Below are 19,180 nucleotides of genomic sequence, written 5' to 3' on the forward strand. Positions count from 1 at the left end.
AAAAACCAGTAAGTAAAATTTAAAACAGCAGCAACCGGAAACTCTGGGAGAGGGCTCATACTGTTCACTAGGCTGAGGTGTTTAAAAGCCTCACTCAACTGAATAATGGCCAAGAGATCAAGTGCACCCACAGGCCTGTCTGTCCCATTCATGTGTCATTTATTCCAAGGGCCATCACCCCCAAATGCTCTCATGGAGAAATTACTACTTTTCTGGTGATGCAGTCAAAGGCTTAAATATACTGTCCCAGTTCTAAGACTTGTGTATGTACATACGGAGAACCCAACACCAGTGCTGCCCTCTGGTTCTAGCTCCACATTCTCTATCTTTACTCAAGTTGTTTGATTTTAAAATCATCTCACTTTAAAGAGCATTTCACTATAGAGATGAGATTTCCCACAGAGGAAGACGAATCTGTCCTTGTTGTTATATTGCTATTCTTGGTCTCTGATAAGGGGCTGAGAAATAGGTAACATTGACTTGAAAATTAAAGTCACAATGTTTTCCACTCCAAAGAAAAGAAATTAAGGGTGGAGTTTTTGCAAAACATGCACCTGGGCTGGGTGCACACCTGTTACTCTGGCGCTCCTGCAGCTGAGTCAAAAGGCAAGGGGCTCAAGGGCACACCAGGCACAAAGTGAGGTCCCATGGGAAGTAGGGGAAGGAGGGCAAGAAGGGGTACGGTAAGTGCAAATGAAACACTAAAGCTCGATTCCTGTGCTTTACCATGAAATGGATACAACAGCAGACACAGGCCCAGTCTCTTCTCCAGATCGACAGAACCCCTCATCTCTGACTAGTTAGATGCAAGGATGGTGGACCAGACACTAGTTGTAGAAAACCTGGAAGCCAGATACTCTAAGACTAGAGAAAGTGTCTTGGAATCCTTTGTCACTAGCTGTATGACCGTGGTGAAATTAGAAAACCACGAGAAGGTTTGTCTGCCCCTGGAAACAGGTAATGCTATCGTCCTCACAAGGGTATTGAAACAATATTTAAAAGGCAATTACCACAGCTGCAGTGTGTAAAAATAGTAACTATTTTAACTGTTATTATCTTATAATTTGACCACTGAACTCTGTATCAGAACACAAGAAAATAAGGAAAACCCTATCCACTGGTAGTGAGGAAGCTTCAAGTTCCAGTGTAGCGAGGCAGCAACTCCTGACCTCATCTGGTTTCATAACAGTTGCTAGTCCCATTAAAAATGATTTATTATTATTGAAACATACATACGTACATAACATATGGGGAAGGGAAAATTGACAGGGAGAAGCCAAGGAATTTCTGTCCCATTTAAATTTCAGATAAAGGCTATTCTTGGGTAATTACAAAAATCGCAAAAATGCAGACAACAAAAGCTGTATGGACTAAAATGTCAAGGACCATGGGAGAATACAGCAGCACAGAATGCCGCGGCTGTGGCGGGGACCAGGCCAAGAGTAACAGTGTGAGGACTACCAGACTGTGGGGAGGACGTGAATACACAGGAAAAGGAGCACCATACAAACAAGAAATGCCACCTGACCTTCCGCAACCACTGGTGGGAAGCAGAGCAAGGCCAGCTCAAGTCTAAGGAAGAAACTAAAGAAAGACAACTAGCTGCTCTCGGTTTTGACACACCAACGTCAGCTGGGTCAAGTAATCAAACAGAACTGAGGGAGCAGTTAAAGTTGGAAATAAGATCTAAAGTCTCACATCAGTCCTGTTAAATCAGGCTCTCCAAAGGTGTTCACTCACACCACATTACAACTATGTTTTTGCCTATAGGCTTTTAATTATTTGTAACTAACTTTGAATACAAAATTTGTAACTAATTCTGAATACAAAATTAATAACAAATAAGCTTAAAATACTTTTCATGATAAAAATAGTTATTTGCACTCATGTGACAGTAAACTACTTTGAGTGACAAAGAGAGGAGGAGGGACCCTCGTGGACAGTTCATCCGCGCTCCCTGCCCTCGGAAGAGGCCGGGCCCAGCTGTCCAGATGGATTTTCTGCCTCACTTCACATACTTATTTTCCCAGAAACAGTCAGCTAAAAAACAAACCTCTCGATGCTTATCTACAGGTTCTTACCTGAAGCAAATTTTTACGGTCAATTTTGAAATTCCTAAAATCAAACTGAACTCCTAATCTGACTAACTTAACGTATTTTATAAGGGTCATCTTCAGAACATAATTTACACAATGGTCTACTGGCCTCAAGTTATTAGTACTAGCAGTCCTCATTTATATTATTTACATTTAAGAGCACATTTCCCCCTTTCTTATAAACCATTTTAAACATAAAGGCTTTTTTCAGAAAAAAATTCCAATTTTACACTTGAGATTTAGTGATTTGAATGCACGAATATCTGTGGAGCTTAAAGATTCATTCCTCATTGGTTCAAGATTTATTTCCTTATCTTCCATTTTCAAATATTCATCCTAATAAAGAAATGAAGTGAATTATATAATAAAACATCAGAAACATATAAATAGTTGCTATATCTAGCAAAGAGCAACATCTTCATGTATGCTCTGCCAAACCCCTCTGGCCAGGCTGCTTAGGCAGCTATGCACTTGTGCACTTGGCAGAATGAAGGTACACCATTACCAAAACAGTTACCCACACTGACAGAACAAGATGTACTCTAATACTGAAGAGTCCAAGAATAAAAATATAAAAATGTAGATTCCAAAAATAAAAATGTTAAAAATAAAGAAATATAAAGTTGTAAGTCTAGGAGAATGAGAACAGACTGTCAGCAGCTGTCTCGGCAGCTTGAGGATTTATTAACAGTGAGTTGTTTCGCTTTACAACCCATAGCTCTATTACGAGGCCAAAGCATCTCTCTGCAAACTGAGAGCTAGCCTACGGATATGAGCTGAGTCAACTTTTAGGAAATAGCTATATGACCTCTGGTTTATGCATTTTCCCTGCTATGTGAAACTGGTAGCATCAAAGGGGAGACCACAGGGCTTCAGTAAACACTGCCTGGAAGTACCAAAAAAGACAATAGATTACTAATTTAACTGAAAAACTCCGTTAATGGAGATTGGAAAATAAGGCAATCTGTATGTGAGTTTTACCTTGAGATTGTAAAAATTCCTTTGTTCAGACCTAATGCTTGGTGCCCCTACTATAAAAAGATGGGTTCAGAAACCGGCCTTTTGCCACAGCCTAACAAACACCATCTCTGGCTATAGTCTCAGCTAGCTGATAAGCTTCTGTGCCCTGCAGTGTTTTTTTGTTTTGTTTTTTTTATTTTTATGTTTTGGTTAAAAGCTTCTGGTTTTCCTGGAATCTGGTTTCCAGAATAAAGTTTGCTTCTGGTTTATTAGACCCCCCTGTACCCAACAATATGGTATCAACGGGGATTCCAAACACAACTCACTTTTTTTTTTAAGTATTACTTCATCTGATCAACTGCATTTGTAAGTCTGCTCCTCTTCAGAAAACAGAGAAATAACTCCTAGTTATGCCATCTATAGAGACACTGAGATATGTGCGACAGAACATGACAAAGCTCTTTTATTCCCACGAAATACTTGTTGTTTATTCTGGTGTGTTTAATACATGAGAAAACTCCCCCAATAAGACTTATAAAGACACCAAAATCTTTTTGATAGCATTGTTTATGTGAAGATTTTACACATCTTGAAAAAGTTCTTTCTCCAAGTGTGCAAAGTCTGCTCTTGGATCTTTCCAGGGGATTCTGCAAGCAGCTTTAGAGCCATCTTTATGGCTGGAACTAATTGGTCAATTTTACTAGTTACCATCACTTTCAAATGCCAAGAATAAAGACACGGAAAGGAGGGAAATACGTTTTACTTAAGGCTCTCTTCCCTACTATCACATTTTCTTCATTAGAAATAACCCATTCGGTAGTTTCCTTTGAGAAGTAAACAATATGGATGCCAAGCGTCCTTTAAATTAGCTTCTGGATACATCTATGGCTGTGGCAATACTGATGAGATTCTTCTTAAAATAGAGTACAACTCTGAGCTCAGAGTTATGGAAGAGCATTGATCATCAGTCAACGGAGCAAGGACAGCTTAAACATATGCTGCAAGTAAATGGCAGGTAGGCAATAAATACTCTTAACACTGCAAAAAGGAAGTTTACAATAGCCATCGCCACAGTACGGAGCTCTGTACTACCACAGCTATTTCCATGTCCCCAGGGGTGACCCAGAAAAACTGAGTGCTCTGACCTGGTTTTAACAATTCTCCCTTTTACTATCCTATAATGATCAAATTAGTACCCTCAAAGGTTTTCCTTATATCAAATCTAAATCCTGTTAGATATTTGAGTCCATTTCATTTATTCATGAGTAAAAAGAAATTAGTGTCAATGTTCAAACCAGGTTTATCACAAGAGTTTTGAAAGGCAGTTCTGGAATAAAAGGTTTAAATATAGCCAGCACACTTAGATATGAGAGCTCTCAACAGCAGGCCAGTGGCCATTTAAAATTGGAATACAGCATTTACGTCCAGAACCTCTGAAGAACATGCTTGTGTTACATCTGAGGTACTCAGACGTCATTAAAAGCTGTACGTCTACTGTCTTAAAACAGCTACATTTAATAATCACTTACCTGAAGAAATAGCAAAGCAAACAGACATATAAATTCAGGACTATTTAATCTGAATCATAATTTTTTCAACTTTATTGTGATCTTATTAATTACCTATAAAATCCCCCTATGATACTGTAGGCTATAAAAACTAAGTTATTAAAAGCTTAAAACTGCACACTCAAGGCTCAAAAATATGCATAATCCTAGGAACTTCTTAGGCTCTACCAAGTATTTACAGTTATAATGTCTTTTAAATCTCCCCTCATGCAATTCTGAGCTCATTTTAAATCACTTTCCTACTTCTTTCCATTTGAGTTTACCCTACTGCATGGCACAGAAAAAGGCCATACTGCATAATTTTTACTCTTCTCTTACCCTTTGGAAAGTAGATCTTCAGCCAGTTTCACTCACATAATCTTTATGGTATACAGGCTCAAGTGGCAAAACTGCAGACACTACACAAACATGTCTTACACGCTTTATTTCATACATATGAAATTTTGCCTGTGTGTGTGTGTGTGTGTGTGTGTGTGTGTGTGTGCCACATGCATGCCAGGTTCCTGCCCACGGAGGCCAGAAGTGACCATTGGATCCAAGGGACTGGAGTTATAGAGAGTTATGAGCTGCTATATGGGTGCTGGGAATTGAACCCAGGTTCTCTGGAAGAGCGGGCAGTGCTCTCAACTCCTGAGTCATCCCTCCAGTCCCTGTCCTATGGTCCTTAGGGTACGGTTTTGTGTAAATTCTTCTTAAGCAAACTGTATCCCACATTAGTAAGGACTGATAAAACATAGAAATAACATCAGAGAACTCACACCAACAGAGCTCTGTGATTTTATGAGGCTGGACAGCTCACACTCATTATTATGTTATATTTAAATGTGCTCGCTTCCACACAGTCAGGAATTTACCAGGAGAAGCCTGTTTATAAGGATGAACCTATGGACAGGGTTTGTTTTCGAATGAAGGTACCTCTACATTCTTTCTACCAGAAATAAAATTTTATTAAAGAAATATATATCAAATAGAAGACCAGATATTTAAGTCACATTTGAAAACCAAAGCAAATCCCTTGAAAAGGAAAATTCACCAGGACCTAATAGTAAAAAACAAAAACAAAAAAATCATAACACTGGTCTTTTAAAAGCAGAGAGTGCCCAGATAGGATTAGTAATAAAACTAAACAGTATTACAGACAAGGCTAGAGCTAGCACGTCCTGTAGTCCCACTACTCAGAGAGTAGTCCAGAGAACCGCTGCAAGTCCAAGTCCAGCCTGGACATATGGCGAGTATGAGAGCAGCCTAGGCTACAAAGAAAGACCTTGTCTCAAAAAACAGAAATGAGAAAAATCAAATACCACAAGGGTATGACAAACTGAAAAAGAAATATATATTTTCAGTGTACTGCTGCCTCTGATACTACGGATTTCTACAAACACTGGCTGTATCCTATAATGTTACATTTAAAAATAAAGCCTTGCTTCTCAAATCAACCTGTCATAATCTTAGCAGAAGCCTTAAAATTCATTTGGTGAGGTGGAAAGTGTGCCGATGTTAGCATGGGAGGGGATCTGTTAATCAGCTAAGGACCATGAGCTCCTATCAGCACATCTCAGTGCTGAGCCTGGTGTGCTATTGGGAGAGGCAACTCGGTGTTTGTCCCACAGGCTGTACCCGATGATTGGCTCACCACATTAACATGTATGGTGCTTACTGAAAGTCTAGATATGAGGCTGAGGAACTCCTGTCCCAAGGCCAGTGCTGAAAGACAGCCTATCACTTCGTGTAAGTCAGTTCATGTGTGACAAACCTGACCTACATTCTCCTTTCTTTCTCCCAACAGCTTGTCACTGTTGTAAGGAGCTATTTTCAAAAGGCAAAAAGAAATGACCTTTAAAATTATTTAAGCAATGTTCATTTGTAAGGCACCATTGACAGCAGTCTCATAAAGAGTAACTCATCACGAAATCTACCTTAAAACAAAGGGCACAGGCAGCGAGTAACTAGGAGCCAACCTGAGTAACAGCTTCCCGCAGATGATCACGGCTACAGGAAATCATCTTCCAAATACAGCACTTAAGATTGTAATGCATACATATATAAGTTTAGTAACAAGTAGCTCTAAGTATATAATGCATACTAATTTGGGGTATAAATTGGCCATTTTTAGTAGTTTACAGAAAGCAACAACACTTTATAAGATGTTAACTTCTCAACAGACACAATGATCACTAAGAACAGGACGGAATTAAAAACAGCGATGGGGCGAGGAGCAGGGACGGCAATAACTTGATGCGAATGCTGGGAAACGCTCCGCAGGTGTGGCTTGCACACTGTGCTTCCAAGAGCTGTTCATGGCTTTGTCTCTGCACCACAAGTACCTACCATGCCGCTGCAGGTCATACATCTTTTTGGTTTCTTCATTCCCTAGAATTTTCCATGCTTGATCAATTTCAATGAACTTCTGCATACATTCCTCCATGGTTCCTGCTGGCGCATCTGCACTTTGTTTATCTGGATGATACTGCCAATCAAAAATAAGGGCAGTTAGTAGAGTTGACTGGGGTAGGTTTAAGACAAACAAAACAGTCATAAACCTGAGCTTTAGTTAAGAAAATAATGAGAAGATGGAAAGTGAGATGCCAAGGCAATGAGACAACAGTGTTGGGCACAGGAGACAACTGCCAGGTAAATTAGACCACTGCAGTAGCTGCAGATCCACCAGTGACATGATCTGTCACAACGTGCAAAGACAGCATTCTCTAGATAATCTGCTCACGGAATCACTGGTCTCATAGATAATTTACCTACAGAGGTGACTCACACAAACAAATTGGTACGTGCAGAGCAGCAGGACCTGACAAAGGAGGAACACAAACTACACAGATGAACACTTCCTTATATAATGGATTTCAGTGTAAATAAAAGTTCAAAATGGACAAGGATGCTTTTATTATGAAATTATACAACTATAACTTAAAACACATCTAACTATAGAAACACAAGATTTTTCATATTCTTCTCAGCCCTGAAGTTTTCATAGTTTCTAGGCCACATTTTTAAAGAACTTGATAAAACATTCCAATATAAATTCATTAAATATCTTTCTCATATGAAGTTTCTGACTCTAAGAAATTTTTAGTAAGGTTTTTAATATATATAGTATTTTGTCAAAAACAGAAAGTTCTGCCCAAGTCATAACTGGGAAATGCTAACTGCGATGTGGGTTACTGGGAACCTCACTTACCCTACTTTCCCCTCCTTTTCTCTTTAGTTCTCTTGTCTCTGATATTTAACAAGCTCTCAGCAAACAATGAAGAAAGATTAAATTTAGGACATTTCAATTAAAATAATATGCGGGTGACAATGCAGATACTCAGACGTAACTTCATTCCCAAGTAAATAAGAAACCATTAGACAGCACTATTTAAAATCTTTCAAGCAGTAATTATTAAGTTTTATCAAACATACTATAGAATACATTTGAATTTCAAAGATAAACCTTGTAATTGCCTTGTTTTCTTTTTCAACTCATTTCAATAAAACAGTTATGCCTATATTTCATGACATACGGATGTAGACAGCTCACCAAATAATGGCACTAACAGATTCTTTCTCTGACTTCCTAACACTAAAAGGGCAGAAGATCTTACAAGTACCCTCACTTTTCATTCGATTTGCATAGCAAATCATGCTAACATGAGGCTACATAGCTTTAATTCCCATTGAATTCAGGAGGTATGTAAGTTTAATATTTTTAAACTGTGACTTTAACAATGGATGTGTTGTCATGGTAACCTTGCCCACACTGCTGCTGATCCTTATCAGTAAAGCCAAAGGGATTCTGCTATTTGGTTATTAAACAGAAGAACTAGTAAACAAGGAGCAACTAAGGGAAACAAGGGCAAACAAGGAGAACTAAGTTTCTGCTTTAGCCAACTTTTCTCTTCATGCCAAATTCATCAGTTATTAGCAGTCAGATACCTAAGCTAACTGCTCTAACTACTGTGGGAAAGAAAGTCTTGCTGGCCGTCGTGGTGTAAGCCTTTAATCCAAGCACTTGGTAGGCAAAGGCAGGCGGATCTCTGTTGAGTTCCAGGGCAGCCTGGTCTACAGAGGACGACCAAGGCCACCTTGAAATCCATGGTGAATTCAAAACTAGACTGAACTAGATAGTAAGACCCCACTTAAAAAACCAAAAAGAAATTTTTAAAAGTTTACATGTGGAAACATTTAATATCAGCATGTTTTAAGTATTAAATAATGCCCTCGAGATGCCACTGGAAGCTCTTAGAGGAAGGGCAGTGCAGATGAAAAGCCGGGTAATTTCTAACAGACCATTACAGGAAGCCTATTTGATTGACCTGATCACGCACCAATGTGATGGAGAGAATTCTACAAAAACAGAACTAACTCCTGGCCGCTCCAAACTGAAAGGTACAATTAACCTTTATTATGAGTTCAACAATAGTCAAAATGAGATCCAATCTTCTTCTATCTTGGTATTTTCCGATTATTTCTGAAATGGGGAGCTTCTCTTCTGAAGCTTGTACTACTAGAATTCAACATGATTCTACAGAAGCCAGTTAATGATACAGTCTATTAAAAATAACAATAATCCCAAGAACTAGCGAATGGGATTCCAGGAAATAAAGCTTCTGCACAGTAAAGAAGACAATCACTATAGAAACTAGGATTGTAGTCCTGAACTCATACTATGATACAAGAGATCGGTGAACAGAACAAAGCATCTAGAAATAATCACACATACGGTCAACTGACTCTGCAAAGGTGTGCAATGCAGTGAGGAAAGGCGAGTATTTCAGTCAGCATTCTGTTACTGTAACAAGCATCTGAGATAAATCAGCTTATACAGAGGGAAGGTTTGTTTTGGCTCTCAGTTTTGGAGATTACAGTCCATGATGAGCTGCACCTATTGCTTTGGGCCTGCAGTAGCAGACTATACCACAGTTTGAGCATGTGGCAAGTAAGGCTTTTGGTGGCCAAAAGGCAATGGTCAGTGTTCCAATATTCCCTTCAAGGGCATGCACTAAGTTTTCAAATAAGTACGACCTCCTAAAGGTTCTACCATTACCCAAGAGCACAACCTGGCACCTAGGCATCAACAAGTGCACACACTGTCAACATTTGCACTGGGAGCAGAGGGGGGGCTTTGCTATCCCTGTGAGCCTTACCGTGGAGACAAGGGGAGGCTTCACCATTCCCTGTGGGTCTGAGGCTAAGTTCCTTGACACGGTTGTGCCTGTATCCATAAATTTACTCAGGCCTTCACACACTTGGGGCTTCCTCCCCACATAAATGTTTTCTTTTTAAAGTGTTACTTAATAGAAAGTTAAAGCACATTATATATCACAATAGTACAACAGTAAAAAATAGCATCTTTTTGATGCTTTAAGAAAGACTTCCTTGAGACAAGGGCTTATAATGTAGCTGAGGCTGCCCTGGAACTCAGCTCACCACATAGTTGAGGCTGGCCCGACCCTCCTTGAGCAAGCAGAGTCCCGAGATCACAGTTCTCAGCCCCACACCTGCTTGTTTCCAGAGCCTCACTCAACAGCTTATTTTACTCTTCTTAAACTGCAAGACAGCAACGACTTTCCAATAATTTCCTCACATTTGGGGGAAATTTTTAAATTGCAGAAAGAACTTATATTGTTCAGTCCCTGTGCCACCTTAGGATAAGAAACTTTAGCACAAATAGGAAACTGATTTGATATACACATAGAGAATCCTTCAATATACTACAAAGATGACAAAGAGTAATGTAACTTATACCAGAAGGGCTGGTTGTCTGTTTCCTGACTGATAATTAACACTTTAGCATGAAATCTCCATTCCTATTAGTCTATGGCAATGGGTTGTTGGATATGGAATATTTTGTTCTAAACATAGATTCTCTCCAGATATGAAGTCTAAGTACTTTCTCAATCCCTAAGTCAGAAGTGACTGCCACAATGTCACCCCAGTGCTGATCAGAATGTTGCCTGTAGATCTGTAGAATTAACGTGGTCTGAGAGCTTGGGAGAAATAACACTTCTCGGCGTCCATTACAAACGTTCAGAGATCTCCAGAGTCAGCACACTCCCCGGGCTGTGAGTGTGCCCATCACAAACCTTCAGAGAACTCCAGAGTCAGCACACTTCCCGGGCTGTGAGTGTGCCCATCACAAACCTTCAGAGATCTCCAGAGTCAGCACACTCCCCGGGCTGTGAGTGTGCCCATCACAAACCTTCAGAGAACTCCAGAGTCAGCACACTCCCCGGGCTGTGAGTGTGCCCATCACAAACCTTCAGAGATCTCCAGAGTCAGCACACTCCTCAGGCTGTGAGTGTGCCCATCACAAACCTTCAGAGATCTCCAGAGTCAGCACACTCCCCGGGCTGTGAGTGTGCCCATCACAAACCTTCAGAGAACTCCAGAGTCAGCACACTCCCCGGGCTGTGAGTGTGCCCATCACAAACCTTCAGAGATCTCCAGAGTCAGCACACTCCTCAGGCTGTGAGTGTGCCCATCACAAACCTTCAGAGATCTCCAGAGTCAGCACACTCCCCGGGCTGTGAGTGTGCCCATCACAAACCTTCAGAGAACTCCAGAGTCAGCACACTCCCCGGGCTGTGAGTGTGCCCATCACAAACCTTCAGAGATCTCCAGAGTCACACCACACCCCCCAGGCTTAGAGCACAGAGAAGAGCAATGTCAGTCTCTACTGCTTAAAACACAGAACAAGTCATCAAATGGGTGTTGTCATTAAAGTTTTGTGACAATCACATCCTGCCAAGAATGCATGTATTTTTTAAAAAGACCATAAATGAGTGCCCCCCCAACTATGTTAACTTAGATTGCCATAATGAAAATCACATCATGCTTGCAAGATAGGAAGTTTTTGATATTTGAAACTTTTTGCTTGTCAATTATAAAAGCCAACCTCTTTATTATATTGTTTATACCAACTCACTTCGCTGTTGAAGATGCTATTAAACTCCACTATATTCTGCTGATGGTGTTTTAACCTGTTGATTTTCTGACTAGTGTTAAAGAAGGAAAGCATAATGCACCATGGGGCTGCAGCTACTCAATACTGCAACAGTATCTACTGGGATAAACATTTTCAACTGCACAAGAAACAATGAGGTATAATAAAATATAGTATAAAATTCTAGGAATTTAAAGATATTCTAATAAAACAATAATTTTAATAATGCATTTAATAAAACAACAGTGGATGTCCAAGTAGCTGAGAATATGAAAAGACATGATAAGAGACACTACTTCACCCAGTGGCCACATCATGGGACTCAACAGTGGTCAGACTGGACTTTGGCCACACTGTACTCATCACATCAATCATATACTGTATTCCTCTTGGAGGAAAAACAGTTGGATGATGTACTAGCTAGTTAGGGTAACTATTGCTGTGATGAAACATCATGACCAAAGTAAGTTGGGGAGGTCAAGATTTATTTGGCTTACATTTCTATATTATCATTCATCACCAAAGGAAGTCAGGACAGGCACTGAAGCAGGGCAAGAAACTAGAGGCAGGAGCTGGTGAGGAGGCTAAGGAGGGGTGCTGCTTACTGGCTTGCTCCACGTGACTTGCTTAGCCTGCTTTCTTATAGAACCCAGCACCACCAGCCCAAGGATGGTACCACCCACAGTGGAAAGGGGCCTCCCCTATTAATCACTAATAAAGAAAATGCCTTATAGCCCAGCCTTATAAAAGTGTTTTCTTAATTGAGGTTCCCTCCTCTCCGATGACTTTACCTTGTGTCAAGTTGATATAAAACTATCTAGCATAGGTGACACCTGGATTTATATTTTTCTTTTTTGCCAATAATTTCTGATACAGCAACCCATTATATCATACTATATACTCGTTGTGAGCGCATTAGAATATATACTACCACTAGGAAACTTTAAATGATTGGAGCTAACTGGGCTTATTTTGACATTTTTAGAGTTCTTTTATTTAGTGGGTCTAATTATCACAATATTTTTGAGGTATTTATCACTGAAGATAGTAAAAGCTCATTCCTTTGGGTATCCATTGAGAAATGAAAGAAAAAAGCAAGGCCGAGAGAAGGAGGAAGGCAATTTGCATGAGTAACTAGAACTCTGGTCTGTCAATCACAATTGCATCCCAACAGTCGTTCTCATAAAGAACTGCTTCACCTTCACCTTACTAAAATATTAGTATAGCGTTAGGAGTGACCAGAAAATTATATAAATACAGTAATTTTAATTTTAATCTTCAGCAATTTTATAATAAATCTTTATTTAAATAAATTTTAAAACCCTTGTACTCATTATAGCCCTAATCTCTTTTTTCCAAAAACAAGAGAAAGAGAAAAAACCCAAATTATAGCTTGGCACTATAAGTTAAAGCCAAACAACCAAACATCTTAGCTCTTACTCTTCAAACTCTAGATAGCCATGTTAGGCCCTAACGCTCCCTTTCATCCATTTTACCTCTCTTACTCTGTCTCCTGTAGTCTTCCTTGAAGTAACTCCCAAACACCTTCCAGACCAAGAGGCCATAGGCCTTAGAGTACACATGTCTATAGTTCTGATCACCTGCTTGGGGTGGGGGACAGTGCTAGTTTTTAAGGCCTCACTTCCTCCCATGTTTGAAAAAGGTGAGAAACCTGCTTGTCTCCCAGACCTCACTTACATGTTGTCAACTACGCTTGTCACCCCACAAAACAAAGAGAAATTTTAAAAATACAACAATAAGGATTAAATATGGCCAAAGGATGAAGGCCATGCATCTGAGGAGTCTCCTCACAGGGTCTTTAAGGTTACCAGGAGTGTGAAGACAGTGAGAGGCAGATGAGAGGGTTAGGGCCTCCTTCTGCCATTCTGCAATGCAACACACTTCCATCACAGTCCTAGAGGAGAGTTAAAGCTGGGAGGTCGATGGGAGAGCCGGAAATGAGTATGGAATTAATTGTTTTGTCTGTTCTTGAGGTACAATCAGCACTATTTCTTCTACACATCTCTGTCATTCTGCTGTGACTGTTAAGGACTACCCTTATTCTGCCATGACTGGTAGTGACTACTACCATCACACGTTTACAGACTAGTCAGAGGAGTGGAGCTGTTCTTGGATAATCACAACTATACACTCAAAAACTTAGCAATGCACCATTAAAGAAAAAAATCCTAAGTTGATCTAGTAAAACAAAAAAGACAAGGAAGAAAACCCCTTTCTCCTAAATACATTGTTCTCATCTCAACCTCCCCAAAATGGATATATTTTCAACACATTTTTGAAAGATAATGAATTAAGTGTATTTAGTAACATAATTAATACACATTTTAAACAGGACTTTATGTTTTCACTTGCAAAAGCTGATTGAGAAAATATCAAGTGGTGTTACTGAAATGAGTAAAAACTTGAAATACCACTTTGTGGTCAAGTGGCTAGATTACAAGTAATCCTCCAGGGCAGTGTCCAGCTTATTATCATTTGTGCACTTAGGAGAAATAATTAAAGTTGATAGGTGTGGTGGCTACGATCCCAGCTACCGAAATCTGTGATGGGAGGATCATGAATTCAAGACAAGGTTATATGATAGGGCAACATACTGTTTCAAAAACAAGATAAGCACACAGTAATAATAATAAAAATTAAAAGTAGCACTATAAAAATCAGGTATAAATTTGCTTTGATTTTATTTTTTATTTTTGAGACAGGCTATCATGTAGTTCAAGCATGCTTTGAATTCCTAATCCTTCTAAATGCTGGGATTATAGGAGCATACCACCAGGCCTGGCTATAAACTCCTATTCCTTGTTTTCTGCTAAAACTAAGCCTTAGAGTGTGGGCCTAGTTTATTGAGATATAATTCACTTACCCTTTTAAGTAGTCCAGTTCACTGTGTTCTAAGATGTTGAAAAGAGCTGCACACTGTCACTATTAGCTTCAGAACATCTTCGTCATATCTAAAGGAAACCCTCTGCTCATCGGTAGTCTTTCTCATTCCTATATAGTGTCATATGTCTGTGCCCTCCCCAGGACAGGAATCAGGAATCTCTCTCTCTCTCTCTCTCTCCCTTTCTCTTTCTCTCTCTCTCACACACACACACTAGCAAGCACGCATATACTAATTAACCAAAAGGAAGACTTGTGATTTGTACAGGATTATTAAGAATAGCATTTTGATTTTACTTCTAATAGAATCTAACATCTATCAATCTCCCAGGGCCCACAGAATGAGCCTTAGCGTGAGGCTCCAGTGTGATGACTTGACCATGCTGACAGATAAGATGAACACAGGTGTATATCTATATTCCCTTGGCTGCTAGAACCTCTGCTGCATCAGCCTCCAATAAAGCCACATTAACAGCAGGAATGTTTAAGACATTACTTGGTCTACTTGACAGACGGCAGAACTTTTGCAGTACATCAGGACAACATGAATAGCTAAATTGAGGGCCTAATCAGAGCCTCTTTTGGAGATTGGTTACTGTCGCTCTAACAAGGAGCAAAAGAGGAAGAGAAAAGAAAAGAGAAATTAAGAGGAAGTGGGGGTAGGACAAGCAGGAACAGCAGACAGAGGAAGGGGAGGAGAAGGCTTATAAAGAAAAGGAGAGCTGGGGAAGAGGATGGAAAGAGGAAACAGGCATGACAGGAGAAAAGAGGGCAGGGGCTTAAGAGTAAAGCTCACAACATTCGTGGTGTGGATGTTTTTTAAAAGAAGCATGATGACGTGGGGTTGGGGAAACTAAATTCACAACAAAGGGAAACTCAGAAGCAGAAGGGCTTAACCTCTGCACTACACTTTGAAGAGCCACATTTACAGTCTAAAGAAAACCCTGGCCTCCAGTCTCCTCCAATGACCATCACCGCACTGCTGGCTCCACCTGTTCTCGGAATTCGGGAAAGACTTTTATTTCAGGTTTTGCATAATTATGGACTTGAACAACTGCCACCAAGATAAAGCCACCCTTGAGAAGTAAAGAGGGGTAAGAGTGGTGTCATTCGGACAGTGACATCCCCGTGCGGCTCTCCTATAGCGACCTGCAGCTCGTGGTGGTCACCAAGGCATCTGGTACTAATTAGGTGGGTGCTCTATCAGCGCTCTCCTGTTCTTCTGTTAACTCACCATTCTGCCATATTAGTGAAATGAGCACACTGGCTTAATTCCCCCAGGTGCTTCACCCTTGAGAGAGAAATGTGGTGAGCGAATTCGCCTTTCTTGTCTGAATCACCTCTAATCACCTTTCTATTTCTTTACAGAAATATTTTTGTGGAGCTAAAATGTACAGTGTCCTTAAATATAATTTCTGACTATTTAATCAGATTATAATCAGATTCTGATTATTTACAGGCCTTCAGAAGCTATCATGAAAATGAAATATGCATAATAAGCACTGTCATTTTACTACACATATATTCAAACTTGTGGAATTAAACACACATAAGACTTGCATGCTTGTGACCACACTTAATCCTTTCTACTCAATGAAAGAAATGCACTTAAAATGAAACTCAGTACACCAGACAGGTGACCATAATATGGACAGAGACCCATGAGAACAAGCAGAGCACTTGGAGCTTCGTAGGACATACCATCCGAGATCACGTCTGGCTTCATTATTGCAACCAGAGTTCTCACAAGGCAGCCATCAAACAGCAGGGAGAAGAGCTGCTAAGACTCTGTAGGAGTGATTCTCTAATCAGCATGAGTACAGGTTAGAGAGGGATCCTCACCGATTAACAAGGCGTTTCTTGCTTTCTTCATTTCTATGAAATTTACTTGCTTCAGATAAGATTATGTTACCAAACGTTATGTATGATAGAACTACAAAGATGTCCTTTATACTTTTATACCACATTAATATTACGAAAGCTTAAAGAAAAAAAAATCCAAAAGTAAAGTCAAGTCTAACACACTACTGCCACCTAATGCTTAGTAAAATATTGCCTAAAGAAAATCAACAATTCATTGTTTTGTCTAACAGTTAACACATACAACGTGATTCCTTTTTTTATTATTATTAAAGCCTAATTTTTCAAGGTTTTGTGGCTTAGAGAAAATATAATCTATGTTAAGGCTACCAACCCAAAGATGTGATTATCCATCAAAACATACTTATTTGCCACCTCACTACAACACAGATACTGCACCAGTCATGTGGATATTTAAAACAAAAAGAGGATTCCTGCCCTAAGAGTCTCACTTTCTCCTGGAAGAAGCAGACACGGCAATGATCAAATTATACAGCAACAGTTAAGATGGGGTAGCAAGACAAGGGCATGAAAAGACTTCTCACTTTGGCAGGAGGGCTTTGTAATAAGGGCGACACTGACCGACACCCAAGGACACACAAGTCAGCCTTTGGAGACACAGAAGAGTGGAGAAAAGCAACATCCCGGGCACAGAGAAACCACAAATACAGTAAGACTGCCATCAGAGTTATAAACAGAACTGCCAGGCAGGCAGAGAAGGAGTAAGATCAAGGTAGAGCATCTGAGAACGCTAAGGCGTACCCCCATTCAAAACTCCACGTTATCTGCAGGATAGAAGAGAGCTATCCCAGGGATGGGGGGGGGGGGTGGGAGACGTGACAGCTGGCTTTCTGACCACAGGTTAGATAAACCATAGGTTCAAAACTGCCACAGGCCAAGTCACTTCACATGCTGGTCTTGGGTTCACAGGGGTAAACAACCTAACATCATCACTGAGCCTGAGAAGAAAAAGGAAAAATAGAGAAAAATGATACCATGGTGCAGAGTAGTCAAAAAGCCAACTGCTCCTTGAGATTCTGCTGTAAAGAGTGCAAGGAGTTAGGGCCACCAAGGATAGAAAAGTGAATGGAAAGGACCTCTGCCTTGGGAGACTTCGGGCGGACGTAGTCACAGGCATAGGCAATGAAAAACAGGTCATGTTCAGCAGAACTCTAGTAAGGTCAGAGATCACCAGAAGACCATAGAAGATGAGAGAGTTTTTAACTAAGGGACATCTTCAGGACAGTATCAGAATTGTACCTTTCCAGAAGGTGCACCTCCTACCATTGAAGAGTGGGCAAGAATGGGGAGAAAAGTTTCCAATAGCAATGATGGCAGTTGGCATTATTCAAATCAATGTTCTGATAACTACAGAACCCAGATAAAATTCAGACATTTATTTATTCCAAAACAAAGTATTAGGTTTCATTTGGTATTTTCAAATCAAAATTGTATGAATTTGAATTGTCTCCTATTTTCACTCTTATCCCTGCCTGCTTTACACTCTTCCCCAAACCATAGCAGCCTCATGACTGCTTTTAGTCCACCTGCCTTACCATCTCTCCTCCTTCCTAATATTATTTGTGATAGAAATACTTGCATAACCAAGACTCCCTTCTCCCCGCCACATTCACACAGAACTAGGATCCATATAATCCATATATGAAAGAGAATAGAAGGTATTTGTCTTTCTGAATATGTGTCACCTAACTTTTCTAATCCATCCATTTTTTCAGCAAATTTTATCATTTCATTTTTCTTTACAGCACAGTAAAATTCCACTATGTATATGTTTCACACTTTTATTATCTATTGTTAATTATAGCATCTGTTGTCATTTGCTCTTGTGATATTAGACCTTCTAATTACAGTTAGGGAGTTTCAAAGTAGATTTAATGTGCAAGCCCTTGATGGCTAAGAACATTGAAAACTTTTTAAAATACTGTTTTATGTCAACTTGACACAAGCTAAAGTCATCTGAAAGGATGGAGTCCTCAATTAGGAAAATGTCTCCATAAGATGAGGCTACAAGCAGGCCTTTAAGGTATTTTCTTAATTAGTAATTGATGGGGGAGGGCCCAGTCCAATGTGGGTGGTGCCATCCCTGGGCTGGTGGTCCTGAATTATACAAGAAAACAGGCTGAACAAGAAATGAAGAGCAAGCCAGTAAGCAACAGCCCTCTGTGGCCTCTGCACCAGCTCCTGTCTTTAAGTTCTTGCCCTGTTTGAGTTCCTGTCCTGAATTCCTTTGATGATGAGCAGTGACGTGAAGTGTAAGCCAAATATACCCTTTGTTTTTTGATCATGGTGTTTCATTGCAACAACAGAAATCCTAGCTAAGACACTGACTAACCATATTGTCTATCTGTCTGTATTTCTTTCTCCCCACTCCCCCCCCCTTTTTTTGAGAACTGTCCTGTTTCTTAATAGGAAGTTTTGTGTTTGAAGAGTTTAACTTTTGCAGCTCTAGGTATGTTCCAGATAGTAATCCTTTGTTTAAAGAATAGGTATGTGATGGTTTGGAAGAAAAATGGCCCCCACAGGGAGTGGCACTAGCAGGAGTGTGGCTTTGCTGGAGGAAGTGTGTCACTGTGTGGGTGTGCTTTGAGGGCTATGCTTAAGCTACACCCACATGGGACACAGTCGCTTCTGCTGCCTGCGAATCAAGATGTAGAGCTCTCAGCTCCTTCTCTAGCATCATGCCTGACTGCATGCCACAATGACAATAATGGACTAATAAACCTCTGACTGTAAGTCAGCCTCAATTAAATGTTTTCCTTTATAAGAGTTGCCATGGTCATAGTGTTTCTTAACTGCAATAAAATCCTAACTGAGACAGCAGCAAACATTTTCACTCA

The 19,180-nt window shown here is 40.1% G+C and overlaps 1 protein-coding gene across 2 annotated transcripts in view; it reads right to left on the bottom strand.

Annotated features, from left to right (window-relative positions):
• The window catches only part of Dnajc24 (DnaJ heat shock protein family (Hsp40) member C24), a 39,992-nt gene that overhangs the window by 10,352 nt on the left and 10,460 nt on the right, over positions 1 to 19,180 (bottom strand). For both annotated transcript variants that reach the window (XM_075961656.1, XM_075961657.1), the window contains exon 3: positions 6,953 to 7,091. In XM_075961656.1, coding sequence (XP_075817771.1) covers positions 6,953 to 7,091 — 139 coding nt within the window. The remainder of the gene's footprint in view (positions 1 to 6,952; positions 7,092 to 19,180) is intronic.

Source organism: Microtus pennsylvanicus, chromosome 2 (assembly GCF_037038515.1).
Source record: "Microtus pennsylvanicus isolate mMicPen1 chromosome 2, mMicPen1.hap1, whole genome shotgun sequence".
Taxonomy (NCBI): Eukaryota; Metazoa; Chordata; class Mammalia; order Rodentia; family Cricetidae; genus Microtus; species Microtus pennsylvanicus.